Source organism: Larus michahellis, chromosome 6 (genome assembly GCF_964199755.1).
Source record: "Larus michahellis chromosome 6, bLarMic1.1, whole genome shotgun sequence".
NCBI classification, from domain to species: Eukaryota; Metazoa; Chordata; class Aves; order Charadriiformes; family Laridae; genus Larus; species Larus michahellis.
In genome coordinates, this window is record NC_133901.1 from 56,199,197 (window position 1) to 56,216,936 (window position 17,740).

A 17,740-nucleotide genomic window follows, 5' to 3' on the forward strand; every position below is an offset into this window, starting at 1 on the left:
AACTCATCTAATCCACATAGAACGTTCTCAGTGCTTTCACTGCTGCCATCTTCTACAGATACCCCCTATATATTCCATCTACGCAGCTCAGTAGGTCTTTGTCTAGGCTGGACCACAAACATGCTAGGCAGGGACCTTTCTTTATGGCTGTTTTATGGTGGGGCATCAGCTCTCCCTGCCCAGAGCCATTAACGGCCGTTGGACCGCACACACCTTCGGGCGGAGGGAAGCACAATGCGGCACTGACAGGTATCGATGGGGTGCGGCCGGGCTGTACCCACGGCCGCGCCATGTGGCCAAGGCCCACCAGGGCCGCCCGGCCGTAGGCCTTCGGCCGGCGCCAGGCCGCGGCGGCCCCGGGGAAGGGGTGGGGGCAGGCCTCACCCCCACCCCTGCTGGGCGGCCCGGCACTGTGCTTACCTCCCGCCCCTGGCCCTGCGGCCACATCGGAGGAGGAGGAGGAGGAGGAGGAGGAGGAGGAGGAGGAAAGCAGCGGGGGCTGTCGGAGCCGCCGCCTCCCCCAGCCCGAGCACTCCCCCGCCCTGGGCCTCGTCGGCCACCGTCCGTCTCCTCAGGTGAACGCGTATCCCTCCGCCGCGGCCGCCCCTACCGCCGGGATCGGAGCCCCACAGTCCCCGGATGGAAACTGTTATGGCCGCCAACAGCGACTGGCCGGGCTATGGAGCATGGAGAGGTAACTCCGCGAGGGGCGCCGGGCGGAGAAGGGGGGGCCCGCGGGGTGCAGGAGAGAGAGGCCCGGCGCGGACCGCGGCGGTTCGGAGCTGGCAGGAGGTGCGAGATGCGGAGGGGCAGGAAGCCGCCCCGTGGTAGGGCTGAGCCGTTAAATAGTCCAGCGCCCCCCGCCCCCTGTGGTCGCGGGAAGTTCGCGGGGCGGTCGGGGCTGCAGCAGGATGGCCGGGGACGGTGGGCAGCGCCCGGCCGCGGCGGGCAGCGGGCGGGAATGCCTCATGGCCGGTGCCGGGGGCTCCGGTGGCGACGTATCCCTCCGCCGGACTGCGCGGGGCCAGGCGAGGCGTCGCGGGCAGCGCCGAGCCCCCCAGGGCCGTGTAGGCGCCCCGCGGCGGGCGGCCCGGCGGGGCGGGGGCAGCGCTGCCCGCTGGGGCCGCCCGAGGAGCCGGGTGGCTACCAAGGAAGAGGTGGGGAGGGGGAGCGTCCCCACCCGCCCCCACCCCAATTTCGGAGAGCGCCCGGCGCTGCCGCTGCGGGTCGGGTGGAGCCCGCGGCGCGGCCCTGAGGCGGTGCCAGCCCCGAGGGCTCCCCGACCCCCGCCGGACCGGCGTCACGCATCGCCTCGTGTTGTGTCCCTACCCTTCCCTGCCTGCTTGCCCCGGGGACGAGGGGACAGCCCGCGCCCTGGCCCTGCCCCGCGGCAAGCCCCGGCAGCGCCCGGTGGCGCTGCTGCCCGTTAACGGCGGGGCCGGGAGCCCCCAGCGGGGGCACGGCGTGGGGTGTCCCCCAACATCACAAGAGGGGGGCTGAGAAAGTGGCCGTCTGCAGGTACGTTGGCGGTGGCCGTGTGTCACCGGAGCCTTGAGCTGCTCTTTTCCTAAAGGGCAAGTTTTCTGTGTGGCGTGGGGTGTCTCTGTTAGCTTTGAGAACGATTTGGTAATTTATTTTTCTTTTATAAAGTGTTGTTTTGGGGTTTTTTGGGGTTTTGTTTTTTTTATTTTTGGACAAAAGCAGCGTTTTGCTGTATCAGGTTGTATCTGACCACCAGAAGCTCTAACTCCATGGGTTCCTGAAGATCTAGTTCTGTGAGTTCCTGCATGTGTCCGGATCTTTGTAGAGCTGAAGGCTCTGAATTTGCAGACACATGTAGGATGGGACCAAGTATGGAAAGTAACTTTAGCATAACAGGTTGTTTTAGCAAAATTTAAATGAACATATACGATTTTTACAGTGATCTTGAAAATACTACCTGCCTGGAAATGTATTTGGAATTTATTTTTTTTGTTGTTTTAAATGGAAAAACTGTAAAAGGTCCCTATCTTAGGAGTGTCTTACTCCTATCTGTCATTTCTCACTAGGTTAAAGTATATAGCTAAAACTTTTTTTCTCCATGTGTACTTTTTTTAAGCAAAATACTGACATATCGGAGCATTTCTGAGGGAAGAAAATTGAGGCTTAGAGCCTCAAGTGGTTACTTATGCTTGTGCTTAGTGTTGGTGGGTTTTTTTGTTTTTATTTTTTTTCCATGAGGGTTAACTTTGACACATGTTTATGTATTTTCAGGGTTTGCATTCATTCTATCTGCTTTATAATCTACCTATTTGTTTCAAGTATTGTGAATATAATATTCCACCCCCATGCCTCCCAACTTTTGCAAAACTTTCTAGAAAATTATAATTAGGTGTTTGCTATAGAATTAGTTACAGTTTTTACTTAAATTTTTTTTGGGTTCAAGTTAAAGTTTGATGGACTAAGGTACCAGTTACTTCTTTCTGTCTTGTTTTTAAGTTATTGTATGTTTATACTTATCAGTTATGAATGCCTGAGAAGCAGTGGCAAAGCTAAGGTTAAAATAGGCCTTGTTAGGAGGAATTTGCTAGTGATTTTTAATACCACTCGTTAATTTAGAATTTGTATTGTGTTTGGTGCTTTTGGAGAGAGAACATGGTATGTATTTACAGTTTTTCTGTCTTCAATGTATTAAAAATGCAAGTAATGTAAAATTGTGAAGGATTTGTGCTTTTCAGCTTATTCTTTCAGTTATGCTTGTATTTGCACCTTTTAAAATATCTCTCCTTTTGTTTCCAGACCTTTTTTCATTATTCCTCCTGACTGTGGCCTTTTCTGAGTCTTACATATTTACGTCTTCTATGTGTGTGGAAAAATGTTAAAAAGGCTATTGAAGAATTGAAGTCAAGTCTTTACTTAATGTGTAAGTCTGACTTCTTTGGTAATGTACATTTAAAGATCCCTGGGATTTTTTTTTTACTAGTTGGTTGTTTCTAGTACATATTTTTATTTATCAGGCTGCAGGTGCTTGTCTATAGTTGCATGCTACCCACTAATAACAATGTTAAATTGTAATTTGTGTGGTTAATTAGTTAAAGGAGGTCTGAAATCAGGTTTGAATATACACAACTGAAACACTTTGCCAAACATAGATGTTTTATCCAGTCAGTGAAGTGTTGCCAAATTGAGGGCCACACTGGCCCCATGTTAAAAGCCTGAGGCTTGTTTTCTGTAGCATATTGCACCCACTTCTGTTTTTTATACTGTTAATTGCACACATTTCAGGTTTCAGTATTTGACAGTATAACATTTTAATCTGAATGATCAGCAGCTGCCATCAGGATGCTGTATTGCATCATGCAACCTGTAATCTTCATGTGTTGCATCTGTGCATTAAAAAGCATCTTCAGCAGTTAAGTCCAAGTCATTTTTAGTTACTTACTCTTTATGCTGAGTTCAGCTTGCTCCTGTTCAAGCTTACTGTTTACAAGAGAAAGCATTACAATCCAGTACTCTTTTGGTGAAGATGGAGTGTAATGTAGATGAATTGTTCTCTTCTGAGGGCTCAAATTAGAGTAGTATCCCATGTATTAATCTCCTGTGTGGAAGATGGGAAATGTATCATTGAGTTTAAAAAAGACAAAAAAAAAAAAACCAAAAAAAAACCCCCCACACACAAAAAAAATCCTGTACCTGAAGTGTTTTAGTTGGGAAGGCTGCTAAGGAGGGTGTGCATGTGTATGTGTCTGTGGTTTGTGGGTTTTTTTGTTTTTTTGAATGTCAGATGTATAATTGAAATCTTGCTGGTGTCATAGCTGAAGAACACAATTAATTGAATTTATTTGATATTGGAGTCTGTATAAAATGTCAATTTTTTGTATTATTTTCAAGAATTGTGCGGGAATACTAATATCTTTTCCAAAGGAGTGAATAAAGCATATGCTTAAAAGTGTTTTTTCTTTTCTTGCTATGTGATACACGAACACAGCCTTGAAAAATTTTCAGTATCCATTTTCTTTGTCAGGTATTTACATATTTAATGCTAGATACTTCCTTCTCACAGGACTATGGAAAAATATTTGGAAGACCTTAGTGGTGATGCTTATGATGGCCTGGAGCTCTAGAAGCAGCTCTTGCACTTCATCACAATGAGGGAGAGGATGTGATCGTTCTTTCAGTTTGAATGTGAATAAATAGGATGATCTAATGAGTTCCACGGCTGCGTTGCTTCAGGGTGGGCAGGGGAATAGTGGAGAGCGAGCTGCTGATCAGATTTCAGCCAACACTTTGCTAGTGAAGAAGAAAGTGATGCTATGACTTCTGCTATAGAAAAAGTTTTTAGTAAAAATATTATATATTAGTGAAGAAACAGTTCTTCCTTTCCAGTTTCACTTTTCAAAATCCAAATGATTTTCACTGCTATTGCATTTCTGCTGATTTTATGTTGACACATGGGAGTGTTGTTTGAGCATAGACTTGAGCTGCTATAAATTGTCAGTGCAGCCAGTTATGGGAACACTGACATTAAATCTAGCGAGGCAATGATGCTGACCATACCTATTTGAGCCTCTTAATCCATAGAGGAATACTGTTGTCAGTTGTGGCTCTTGTTCTGAAAAGATTAACTTATACCCAGGAACACACAGTGAGAAACCAAAGTTAACTTTTATCCGTTGACTACGTCAGACTTGAATTATACTGAAGGTCGCCATGCGAAAAATACTTTGTAGATGAGTGTGGTGGGTTTTTTGGTGTTGGTAAAGGTAATGTCTCCATTAGTGAAGCAGATCTGTTGTCATTTTTTTATTTTGTTTCCTTTTATGTTTAAGCACAATAGTTAGCTACTAAGAGAGTAACAGACTTGAGTAAAAAAAACCAAACACTCCTGCTGAATTTGAGTTGTTCTTAGTACTTCACCTGGTTTCAGTTGGTGATCTGTGTCACGGTGGAGGTACTGTGTTAATATTTGCTTGAAATCCTGAATAAGTAATAAATGCTAGCTTAATTTTAAAAAAGCAGCTCTTGGGATTTTTCATACTTACAGACTGGCCTGGTGGGAGAAAATCCAAATTTGATGGCATGGAATTTCAATGTTTTCATCTTTCAGTAGATGTTGTCCTTTAAAGCTTATTTTTCAAAATTTATGTATATTTTGTGGAAAGACACCCCCCCAACAACAACAAACAAACAAAAACCCCTAACACAAACAAACAAAATTAGTGTAATGTCTCATTTTTTTCCTCTTCCTTTTCTATTTCAAATGCTGTTGTAAAAATCAACAACTTTCAAGACTGGCATGTATTTATTAACTTATTAATAAATTAATTTAGTAACAATAATGTATTAATTGTAATGAGCGTTCTAATTGCATTAGTTCTAAATGTAATATTTGCTTTGTTTGTTTTCTGTTTTCAGGAGAATAAAATGAGAAAGTTCTAGAACCTTGAGAATAATTCGTCGCAGCAGTCCTGTTTGCTGCAGGAAGTAAGACTAGTCTCAAGAATTCACTTAAAGAAAAGGAAAACCTAAAATCATGCCATCTGAAAAGGAACAGTTTTTTCCTGATAAAAAGCAAATTAATTTGTTAAAACACAATGCTGCGAAGAATTTTTCTACAGATGCTACTTTGGAAAAAGCACTGGTGAATGATCCGTTAAGTATGATGACTCAACCAGCAATTTTAGATGTCAGTCTCTCTTACAAACTAAAAAATGTGAAAATTGATTTACCCAAGGTGAACATTCCAAATGAAGTATTAATGAAACATGAAGTCGATAGATTTAGAAAACTCTTTCAGTGTAAACAGCAAACTGCAAGGAAGTCCTTAAGTCTAGAGAAAATAAACGGAAGCGATCCCAATTGTTCAGAGGGAAGCCACTCGCAAAATAAACCAGAAGTGCAATTTGAAGAAGGGTTGAAAACTACAGCAAAGATACTGAATTTCACTTGTACGAAGTGCAAGGATAACATTAGGTACAGCCCAAATGATCTACAGAAACATTTTCAGCTGTTACACTATGGCGAGTTGCCTTTGTATCCTTGTGAGATGTGTAACTTCTCAGCTAATGACTTTCAGTCATTTAAACAGCATAGACGCACCCATCGTAGCACTTTAGTAAAATGTGAGCTCTGTAATGATGAGCATATGTACACTTTGTTGGATTTGACAAAACACTTCACATCAAAGCATTGTGTAAATGGTCACTTCCAGTGTGAAAAATGTGGGTTTTCTACCCAGGATGTGGGCACATTTGTTCAGCACATTCACAGACATAATGAAATTCCATATAAATGTGTAAAATGCCATCACGTAAGCTTTACAAAAGAGGAGTTCCAAAAACATCTTCTTGTTCATACCAGTATGTTTCCATTTGGTTGTCAATATTGCAGTTACAGGACATCACGGAAAGATTATCTTTTAAACCACTTCATAGCTTTGCATAGAGACCACTTATATGCAAAAGAAAAACTGGAAAAGGATAAATGTGAAAAAAGAATAGGGAAGACTCCAGCGGCACTGAAGCTTGTGTTAAAAAGATATAAAATGGGAGCATCGAAAAAAGCACTCTGGAGACGGAAAAAAATAAGCAGTGGAAGTGACAAAACTGGAGAAAAAAATGGGCAAGTGCTGAGAAGTATGAATAAAATTCAAACAAAATCAGAGGACCTGAACGAGTGTATGAGAGATGTGGAAACAAATGAAGAAAAAGATCAAATTCTATGTACAGAAAAGCATAATGTCACGGGTGGAATGCGCTCTGCTACTGCTGCACAATACAGTAAAGCAGATGATGGAACAAGTTATGGCTTGGGATTATTGAAAAATGCTGTTCATGGGCCAACGGTGTTGATGGTCAAAAACAACAAAATATCGGTTCCAGCAAATTACAGTGCTAAATTTATGGGATTTAAAATGGTAGATGGAAAACAACATATTGTTATAAAGTTATTACCTACAAGTAAGCAAAACTCACATTTGTTGGGTCAGAAAGCTGATCCTATTACAGATGGTTCTACAACGCCTTTGCTGCAGACTGCTGATCCCTGTGGCTTATCTTCAGGTGCTATGCCACATATAACTGATCAGTCAACCTTAAAGAACAATTCTCTTCACCCATTAACCTCCCCTCCATTTTCTTGTTCCTCTCCTTATTCAGGAAAAACAAAAGTGGAAAAACAAAATAACTCCTTATTGTATGGGAGGAGTGTTTCTCAAACTGTAGCACCTTCTAATGTAGCTGTAGGAAAAAGTTTGAATTATTTGCCAATGAAGCTGAGCTCAGTTGTACCTCCATGTGATGAGGTGACAAAAGTTGGAACTAGAAGTAATATCTCGTGGGGAAGCTATAGTCCTCCAAGTCATCCTCAGGTATTACCGCCCACTATTACAAATACATTTCACTATGACCCTATGAAAATGCCCTTCTTTCCTGAAATGAAAATACAAAATGGTGGCCTGAATAGTAGTAGTGGAACTAATAATCTCTATTACTCAACTTCAGTGGATTCTTCTAATGAAGGGTTGCTGTCTTTTCACAACTATTCCAAAATGGACACTTCAGATAATCCATGTAGCATGTGGATGTCAACAGATGACAGATACAAAGAATTTATATCTAGCAAAACAGTTTCTTTTCAAAACAGTAGAAATGAATCTGCATCTTCATATTCAGAGTTGATGAAAAGCCTAAAACCAGAGAAAGTCGCACCAGCCCAATTAAATGTTAATAAAACTTACGGACGGATAAACACTAGGAATAACTCTGTGTCTTCTAAAAGCCAATCTAAATGTATTGTTGACAGCAAGTGTTTTATGGAGGACCACCATAATGGCCAGCAGTATTTGGACGCTAACATACATCAAGGCTTTGAGAACGTAGCTGAGAAATTTCAAGAAAATGGATCTGATTGTGTTAACTCGGTCTTAATGCCTAAAATCACATCTGTTTTCTCGTTGCAGAGTGAACAGGCAGCTAATTATTTATCTCCTGAAATAAACCAGTTACTGCAGGATGTGTTAAAAGTGAAAGCAACTACTCAGCAAGAATCCCACAGCAAGTCAAATAACTGTGTAAAACTTCATTGTGACAAGCTGCTTTCTGGTCATGAGCCAGGGAATAAAGCCTTTACACATTTAAAAAACTCAGCAACTGCATGTGGTTTTCAGAGGCCTCCTACTAATGTAGACTTTCATTTATACAAGCGAGAGTTGAATGCAAGATGTGGCATAAATGAAGGTACGCATTGTGGGAGAGAAAGACAGACGCCCAGAACGTCATTTGATTCACAGCGAATGGATAAATTATCCAGAACTCCAGGTGTTGGTACGTTGCTAAAAACTCATACAGATGCAATCGTAACACAGCAGTTAGTAAAAGACAAAATACTATCTGCAACCCAGAATCCTAGCAGCTTTTCGCCAGTTCTTCAGGAACAGAAGAAACCCCTTTTAGTTCAGTCCCCTTCATCGGGATTTTTTGTTCCTTTGCACCTCGCTAACCAGCCCGGACTACAGGTGGTTTCAGGAAAATCTCTTCCATCAACCAGTTTGTCAGATGGGCATGTAACTAAAGGTGTACCAACATCTTTTGTTTTAAATAAAGGACCTGGAATGATATTGACTTTTAGCGGGGCAATTGGAACAGTTGCAAATGTCCCTAGTGATAGTTCTCAGGTTTTAGGGCAGGTTGCATCCAGGGAATATGGTAAAATAACCATACCAGCTTCAAAAGTGGAGGGGAAAAATGACAGTTTCCGAAGTGTAAGAAGTTCCTGCAATAGGAGAGCATGTAGTACAGCAAATGACTCATCGAATAGCATGCCATTCAAAGGATCTTTTGTAATTGCAAACTCATCGGAGACATCTGTGAAAGGAATTTCTTCTGTGAAGATGTTATCAGAGCATCAGGATGCTGTCTTTGGTTCCTTGGAGTCAGTAAATCAACAGGAAATTAAACAGAAACAACACGTTTATGCACTTTTGCCTGATGGACAGCAGGCAGTTTTTCTGAAATGTATGACACCAAACAAGCCTGTAGTTCATAAACATAGTGTTTTTCAGGATAACGCTCATTATCAGAATTGTCAACCAAAGAAAACTGGAGCCATGCAACAAAAGCTTTTGCTGAAAATTAAGACTTCAGATACACTGGCTGATACCACTCAGTCAGTAAGCAACTCAGTGCCCTCACTACACTTGGATAATTTGCAGTCCCTTACTCCTGCACTAGCACAGAAACAAACTCGTCTTACTTCTAATGATGCCTTAATCTTACCAGGTAGGTTAACGCCAGCAAATGCCTCTTTGGCAAGCTCTAATCCAGCATGTTGTGTTCCTCCTGTAGAACCTGTTTATTCTACTAAGTCTGCAGGGACACAGTTGCAAAAAGGTTCTATGGAGAGTACACAAGTAATAACTGCTAACAACAGGAATAACTTTGGTAGTCAGAAGTCCACGTGGAGCACCCGAAACAGAACAGCAAAAGTAAAACCTCGTTTAAAACGAACTGTGTCTAAAAGTTCAGAAACTGTGGGTGTGCAAAGAAACAAGAATTTCAAACGGAAAAGTAAGGATAATTGCCCAGAACCTCCAAGAAAGAAAGTAATGTTGCACAGAAAGTGTAAGGAAAAGAATCAAGCTGAAGTTGTTAGTGAATCAGGTGGCCCTTACAAACCAAGGGCATCAAAAGAAACTGTGAGGACTTTGAAATTACTTCCTTTTAACTCTAAACAGCTTGTAAAATGCCCCCGGAGAAATCAGCCAGTTGTTGTGCTTAACCATCCTGATGCAGATGTTCCAGAAGTTGTAAATGTAATGAAAACCATTGCTAAATTTAAGGGACATGTTCTTAAGGTTTCATTGTCAAAAAGAACTATTGAAGCGCTTCTGCAGCCAGCCTTTTGCAATCCTTTGGATGTAACTACTGATGATTTTTCTCAGAAAAGGCACAGGACAATAAAACCGATTAGCCCTGTAAAAGAAAGATTTGTCTTAAAATTGACACTGAAAAAGACTAGCAAAAACAATTATCAGATTGTGAAAACTACCTCTGATAATACCTTGAAAGCTAAGTTTAGCTGCTGGTTTTGCGGTAGAATATTTGACAATCAGGATAATTGGGTAGGACATGGACAGAGGCACCTGATGGAGGCTACTCGAGATTGGAATTCATTAACGTAATGATGACCAGTTAAGAAAATAAAACTTCAGTATCATACATTACAGCTTTTTAAAAAGAGAATCAATTGAATTGGGATACACAAGTCATTTTGTTTTGTATTTCAGTATTGTAACTGAAGTGTTTAAAAATGATGCAAAGTGCTTGTATTTTAAAAGGAAGAGCAGATTCTCTATTGCCATCGAGCTTTGAGATAGATCAAGGAGCTTTGTGGTTTAGATAACTTGTAACTAACTGCAAATACAATTCCACAAAAATATATATTATTTTTTGTTACTACTATCATGTCCTATATTTTTATTCTATAGAAGGAGTCTTCAGGGCTTTTGTTCTGTACATATTTAAAAAAAACCTAAACATGTAAATATTTTTATATTTTTCAGTTATTTGGTATAATTCTTGCACAGAAATTATCCCCCTCCCTATTTTTCAGTTCTGTGCATGCACTACTAAAACCAATTTTTAAAATTTTTTCAACTACAGACAGCTGTTATCCTGGGATTTTTGTTATTTTCACTTGTTAGCTCTTGATTTTGTTTTTCAGGGATTGAACACTATTGTTAGCAAGTGCCTAAAAGATGTGAAGCAGTTTACATTATGTCAACTGTGTAACGATAGGTCCATATAGGGCCATTTCCCCAATAGTTTCATTTAAACAAAGCCATATGTGAATGCTTTAAGCTATATTGCTATGCACATGACACTTGTACTATTTCTGTGCAGTTTGTCTACTTTCTTAGTGAAGTATTTTTCATATAAATTAATAAAACATGTTACGATTGTGTTAATACGGTGAGCCTGAGAATGGAATCAGTGGAAAATATACAGTATATATATTCATAATGTATATGGTGTTTAAGAATGGTGAACATTCCTAATCTGTATTGACTCTGTCACTATTAAATTTGCTATAACTTGTGTTTACAGAATATGACTGTGAGCATTTATAGGAAATATTTCTATTTTGTTTTATACTATGTCTGCCACAAACCCTGTAGTAAGGCCAGGATATGGTGAAGTGCAAAGCACCATTTCAGGCCTGTAGCTGCATTGTAGTTTTATTCCAGGTGGATGTAATTTGTCCCCATAATCAATAAATAGTATTTTCTACTATTGTTTATTCAGATGAACGTCCTTTTAGGGCACCAGGGGTTTGGCAAAACCAAGGCTTAAGTTATTCCTCCTTCATTTTACTGGGTAGTGTTCCTAGGAGCCTGCTTGCTTCCTACTTAAATTTTTTTGGGATAACAATGAAGGGAGAATATGCCTTACATTTCTTAATGTTTATGTGAAAGTCTGTAAACAAAAGACCTTATCGATAGTGACTGAGAGTATACAAATGAAGGTCCTTATTATCTACAGTAATTATGTTTAGAGGCTTTGTCCTTCCCTAAGTATTGATGGAAAAACTGTCAAAATTGAATACTGGACTTGGAGACGACTGGGGCATTTAAATCTCTGAGGTTTTAGATTGTATGCAAGCCCAGGGGTAGTTCTCTCTGACTGTTTTCATAAGGTGAAAGTGAAGATTGACTTGCTACCAGTGAAACAATTAGAAGTCTTTTATGGATGTTACAGGGATTCTGGTAACACAATTCGACTTAGGTTGTGTTTTAAAAAGTGTTATAATGAAAATTATTTTTAAAAAAACTACTTCAGTAGCTATATGTGGGGTCTTTTCTTATGTGTCAGGAAGATGCACACTAGCCTTGTAGCTAGTGAGTTATGTGTGTAGCTAGTGAGTTTTGTATGCGAGTCAACTGAAGTACCTGAGACAGTCAAGGCAGCATAGTTCGGGTGAATTAATCTACAGTTGGTGCGTGTATCAAAATCAGATCATTTTGTGCTGCACAATGGGCTTGAGCTCTGACATGGATTTGGCTAGGAACTTCTGAAGAAGACTAACGTAGTGGTGACGAACTGCGTTAGAAAGAGGAGACCGGTGATGAGTGGCGTTTCTCAGGGGTCAGTATTGGGACTGGTGCTGTTAAACGCCTTTGTCAGATTCATGGATAGTGGGATTGAGTGCACCCTCAGCAAGTTTGCCGACACCACCAAACTGTGTGGCGCCATTGACACACTGGAGAAACAGCATTAGGGAAGGACAAAACCGTTTTAAGCTTTTTTCACTGGAAGGAGCTATTGGCTGCCTCAGCTTGCTGATAAACCCAGAAATTGAACCCCTGAATTCTGGACATTGCCATTGCCTTCTTTGGCAGAAGTATCTGTGGAGTTTGTTGCTAAAACCTACTCAGTGCAACTTCACCAAGGATGACCAATTTTCGTTGACAGCATTGAGGTGGAAGTTGCGCTGTAGAGTTAGGGTTTCTCTATATCAATGAGTCATGAGAGTGACAACTGTCATTGGAATTTTTTTCCCTCCAGCTTCTTTTCCTATGAATTGGGTAACCTTAAACAATACTGTGAAAAAGAACATTGTAAAGCTAGAAAATGTTGAAATAAGGTTGCTTTATACAATCTTAATTCATTGTCATGTGTCACTTTATCCATAGACATCCATCTCATTCAGTGCAGAGAATTGTTGCTCCCTCTTGAGCAGTGATTTAGTATTTTATTTCCCCACCCTTAATTATGTCCTTGTATTATTTAGCTCATATTGCTCAAGTACTGTTATGGATATATAATTGTTTTTTTCTTACGAGCTTTTCGCATTTCCATAATACTTTGTTTGAGATCCTAAGAGGTTGGCACTTCTGCAAATCAGATTTCAAGGAATCTCAAGTGAGACTTCCAGGAAATTAAGATCACAATTAATCATCATCAGGAGAAAGTCTGGCTTAAACAATCTGACCAGCATCACAGTGGATAGTACAGGGACAATATACAGTTCTTCAATGAAATGGTCAACTGCTTTAGCAATATGAGGCTACCTTTTTACTGGCTAATTCCTGCAATGTTTGCGCATTTCTCAGCATTTTCAGTAAATGGGAAAGGTATCTTACAAATACCCTACAAACAGCAGTCTTTGGTTACACAGCTATGATTTATCCCTGAACTATCATGTGAACCAAGTGAAATATATGAATCTACATGGAAAAATAGTAAACGATCATATATTTAATGCTTGTATTGTAATGGATATATCTGATGTGACAAATTAAGGTTGCACAGGTAACCTGATTTGAAAAGTGTCTTGATTTTGAGGCTTGACTTTGGAACCATAATATTTTAAGACAGCTTGTAACATTGCACATGTAGCAAGATAAGAAAACCTTAACTTGGTTCTAGTGTTTTGGGACATACAGAAATAGGTGCAAGTGCAGGGTTGACAAGTGTTTTTCCTCTGAGAAAATGTTTTGTAAATACATACTTGGCCTAAGCCTTATTTGTACAGCATTCATGTGTTTGTGTAGAGTGGCCTAAAAGAGGCCTAAAATCTATCCCGTTCTGTATTCTTTGCAAGATGTGTATTCATCGGTAAGTCACGGTTTCCTTTGCTTAGTAATTCCAATGTTTTAACAAAAAACTTGTGTTCAGTATTTGTTCCAGGGCTGTTGTCATGTGAGACCTTTTTTTTTTACAACAGCTCCTAAGAATCCCTGCCTGCTGCTGGTGGTTTAGATTGAAGGAGGAATGTAGTTTTGTAACTTGCATGTCTGAACACTTGGGATTTTTGAGACTGCAAGTTCTTACTCCTTTCATGGAACAACATTGTCAGGAATGATTTGCAGGCCTCGTACTGTCCTTTCTGTATCAGGTAGGCAGATAACACTTCCGCTCCTTTGTACATTAGTAAATATGATAATTTGCCCTGAGTTCTCAGACCAAAAAATTACTTCAGTTTAAAGCCAATTTTTTTAGTTCTAGTTTTAGGTTTTCCTTTGTTGGTTCCCCCCCCCCCGCTATTAATTTAATGAAAATTATATGGAAGAGAAATTAGCTAACAATATCAAAGAAATATGGGGGGAGAGGTGTGTTGCTATGTCTGTCAGAGGTCAGACGTGACATACCTGCTACCTGGTGGAAACACCTGACACCATTAACTAGTGGCAGCTGGTGGCACTGCAACAGTTGCAAGATAAAGTTTCAGATATAGGATGGCACCAAGTTACTATTTCCTAGATTCCATATTGGCTGCTGAATCAATAGTGTTGGGATTTTTAACATGGCATGCTCCATCCTGAGTGCCAGTTTATTTTACATCCATGCAAAATGCAGCTTGTGTTTTCCCTTGCTCAAACCTTTCTCTTCTCCAGCTAAAATAGTGTTTCAAAATACACCTACACCACAATCTGCCCAAGCTATAGAAGATCTAGCTTGGGTATGGAAAGCAGAGTAACCAGTCTGCTTTCTGTATAAAACTGTCAGTACAGTAAAATAGGTGATCACATACTGGTGTGTTTGTTTGTAGTTAGATTCCTCCTGCCCCGAGCCTTATTTTGTGCCCAGTGTGTTCTTATCTCAGGATGAATGGATTATTTTGTGGAAGGTGGTGTTGCCTATGGAATCCATGCCTCATTTTGTTGTTGAAACGGTTAAGGTACCCCTGTAATGATGTAGAACATGGCTAAAAAAAAAAAAAGAAGGGTTTGGGAATGAAAGTAGTTATATGTTTATCTAGAACATATTTGTTTGTAGATCAGCCACAAAGTAGTATGTAATGCTGAGCACTTGGAGCTGAGAGGCAGGGGCAACAGTGCTTCGAATATGAAAAGGCTTGCTAATTACTTTAAAAAAGTGAATCTTAGTCTTTGACATGGAAGCCTATAGTTACACTTCAGTTTCACTTTTTTTATGCCTTTTCGTCTCCAGTTCTAGAACGATGGTGATACAATACTTTAACTCAGAAAGAAATGTTTGAAGAACGTAGACACAGTTGTGAGGAGCAACATATAAAAGTTAACAAGAAACGGAGTTGTGTTAAGAACAGAGTTTAAATACTGTGCAGTACATCAGTGAATAAGGCAAGGAGTCTACATGACTGCAAAGAAGCTAAATATCGAATGGCCGCTTTTTCCACAGAGTGTTTTCCATTGTGAGTATTCCCTGAAGTGGTAACCTTGTAAAGTGATGCTTCACGTAACTAAATAATATCAGAATAGACATAGAGGAGGAGTAAATTAAGCTTGCAGAGGCTAGTTTTGTTAATTTTGAGGCCTTGACTTACATTCTAAACATTATACTAAGTGCAATATTAGTATAATACTAATTAATACCAACTGAACAATATACTAAACATAGCATTTATGTAGTACTGTGAATAGTCTGTCATGAGCAGGCTTGTGTAATGTCTGTATATATTGGTTCTTACTTGCCAGTGTCTCATTTGCTTTGCGTCTAGGCTATTATCTGTGTTGCAGAGGGAAGCAACTGAGACATAGTATGGTAGGTAGCCATGAAAAGTAGGTGCAGTACTTTCTAGAAGACAGGTGCATTACTTGTAAAAGTAATTGATCAAAACCACAATGTAGTTGCAGAATACAAGTCACAACACAGCTCTAAGTGACTTGCTGAAACTGCAAGTCTTGGCTCAATCTTGCCATAAATACCTCGTAGATAATCCTAGAGAACGCTGCCTAATCTGAAACAAAAAGAAGAAAGCAGGTGTGTACAGAGTGTCAGTTTTTGAAAATGCCTTTAAGATGGATGAATTTTCAGGTCCAGTGAAATCAAACGCCTCTAGAACTAATTAACAACCGTTCCTAAAAGTTTTTCCATTGGTGCAGTTTACACATTCATCAGTTTAATTTTCACCACTTTAATCTTTGTGGAAATTACTTTGTTCGCAACAATACAATATGTAAGCCGCTATGATAGAACAGACTTGGTGAAAAAAAAAGTTTCTTTTTTGTGTGTGTATCTGTAAACAATAATTCTGCAAGAACTGAGTGGGTAGTTGGTTTACCAGTGATGCCATGTGCTTGCGTCACCAACAGTAGGCAAATACATGTGCTAAAGCTGTAAATAGCAATAGTTTTCATAACAATGGAACTTGTGAAGGAGCACATACAAATATATACATTAAAACTTCAAGGACAGTGAAGTGATGCTTTCTTGCTGGAAGGATGCAATGAAACATGATCCAGCAATGCTTCCATACACCATTGACTTTACAATATATTTAACTTTATTTGCACATTTGAAAATACAAACAAAAATATTAATGAAACAGAGTAAAGCCAAGGAAGAGGACAACACATGTCCATTAATCTAAAACATTCAGACAGCGCTATTGCCACTGATCACATGAAGTACAGTCCTATTTCCAGCTCGTACACAGCAGTACATTAAGTCGAGTTGCTCTAGCTTCTGGGACTGTGCACTTTACAAAGAAATTGCTGAAAGCAGTGATCTGTGGTAAATGTAACAAATGGAAAGAGCAGATCACTGTGGGTATTGTCATTTTTAAAGTGAAAATGTCCTACAGGAAATCTTAAATAGCAGTCGAAGGACCAGGCTGTGGTATGCAGTTGTTCTTCACACAACTTTGAATACCTGTGTTGTCACAGATGAAAATCACAGATGAAAGTAGATCTGCTTTGGCTTCTCCTGTTAAATATGAGTGCTTTTCCGGTAAAAGTGACATGAGGTTGAACTTTATGAACTGCATCTCTTACTATTCAGTAGATGCTCTTAAAAAAAAAAGTATTTTCCATCATTTTGGATTTTCTTCTTTTAATACCCGATCCACATGTTTTGGGATGTTGACAGAAATGATTAAAATAAGTCTTCATTTTAGGAGGTCGGTTTGATTAAGAAACTCTTACAATGTGTTTCAGTTTTGTTGAGTCTTTTGTGTTGTTTTGGCTGTCGATTAGAACCAGGGAGGTGCGCTGATGATTCTCTACTATTTCAGCAACACTGTCAAAACGCTGGATAGAGAAAAGAGGAATTAATTAGTGCTGGCTTCCTTTGGTGCTCTAATATTGACAGTAATCACTGCATCATCTTTTTCTCTTCTGCCAGCATTAAAGAGAGTAGAGCTATGACTGTTACCAAGTGAGATGCTCTGCCTTTTAGTAAGAGCGGTGATCCTGCTCTTAGTCCTGATTCTAGTCATAAAGAGATTAAATTTGGACAATGGAAGATACTATGGCCACTAGCTGTCTCATCTCATGCTCCTTTCCATTTGTGATTGCCACCCGCACAAACTGAACCATAGACATTGCCACATGGCATATTAAACTGACACCGCTTTCAGTTTACCTTAATACATACCAGGCTGCAGACTGGCAGCTTGGAAGCTGCTTCATCTGTGGTTCAGCTACCTCGGTTAGAGGGAAGGCAATCTCCAGGAGTAATATGGTACAGTCAGCCATCAATGAAGCCTGTTTTAGTTATGCAATTTTAATGTTTGTCACTGTAAATTAATACCCAGAATCTGCTAGGTCTGTTGCTTTTCCTTTTGGTCTTTGGTAAAATACAATTTTTGGACTATCTTTCTCTTTTCACTCCTGAGGTCATTTTTGACCCGTTGTTGAAGGCCAGATGAGCTCCAGGCTATTATTTATTCTGTAACCTCAAATCCCTTGCCTGGGTGGCAGACAATTAGGCTAAGGCAAGCCTACTTTCATATCCCTGAAAAGCCTACTCTGTGCAGCGATAACAAGCAGGTTTTATTG

At 40.2% G+C, this 17,740-nt stretch overlaps 2 protein-coding genes across 9 annotated transcripts in view; one reads left to right on the forward strand and one right to left on the reverse strand.

Moving 5' to 3' along the window:
• Positions 1–445: 445 nt before the first annotated feature.
• On the forward strand, positions 446–11,270 carry ZNF518A (zinc finger protein 518A). 4 transcript variants are annotated; one of them, XM_074590271.1, is made up of 3 exons: positions 446–694; positions 2,779–2,902; positions 5,395–11,270. In XM_074590271.1, the coding sequence occupies exon 3, from the start codon at positions 5,513–5,515 to the stop codon at positions 10,157–10,159; it is 4,647 nt and encodes a 1,548-aa protein (XP_074446372.1). In that variant the 5' UTR covers positions 446–694; positions 2,779–2,902; positions 5,395–5,512; the 3' UTR covers positions 10,160–11,270. The 4 variants fall into 4 exon arrangements, with proteins under 4 accessions (XP_074446372.1, XP_074446371.1, XP_074446373.1 ...); XM_074590272.1 differs by lacking the exon at positions 446–694 and adding an exon at positions 1,017–1,518; XM_074590270.1 differs by lacking the exon at positions 2,779–2,902 and having other exon boundaries at positions 449–694.
• A 4,954-nt stretch (positions 11,271–16,224) lies between these two features.
• Positions 16,225–17,740, reverse strand: part of BLNK (B cell linker) — a 108,368-nt gene continuing 106,852 nt past the window's right edge. For 3 of the 5 annotated variants that reach the window (XM_074590277.1, XM_074590276.1, XM_074590279.1), the window contains one exon: positions 16,232–16,990. In XM_074590277.1, the coding sequence (XP_074446378.1) occupies positions 16,871–16,990 (120 nt within the window). In that variant the 3' untranslated portion in view covers positions 16,232–16,870. Of the gene's footprint in view, positions 16,991–17,740 lie in introns of all 5 variants that reach the window. The other 2 variants (XM_074590275.1, XM_074590278.1) reach the window with 1 other exon arrangement.

Excerpts from the sequence above, each read along its gene's own strand:
- ZNF518A (XM_074590271.1), top strand. The coding sequence starts at position 5,513 with ATGCCATCTGAAAAGGAACAGTTTTTTCCTGATAAAAAGCAAATTAAT.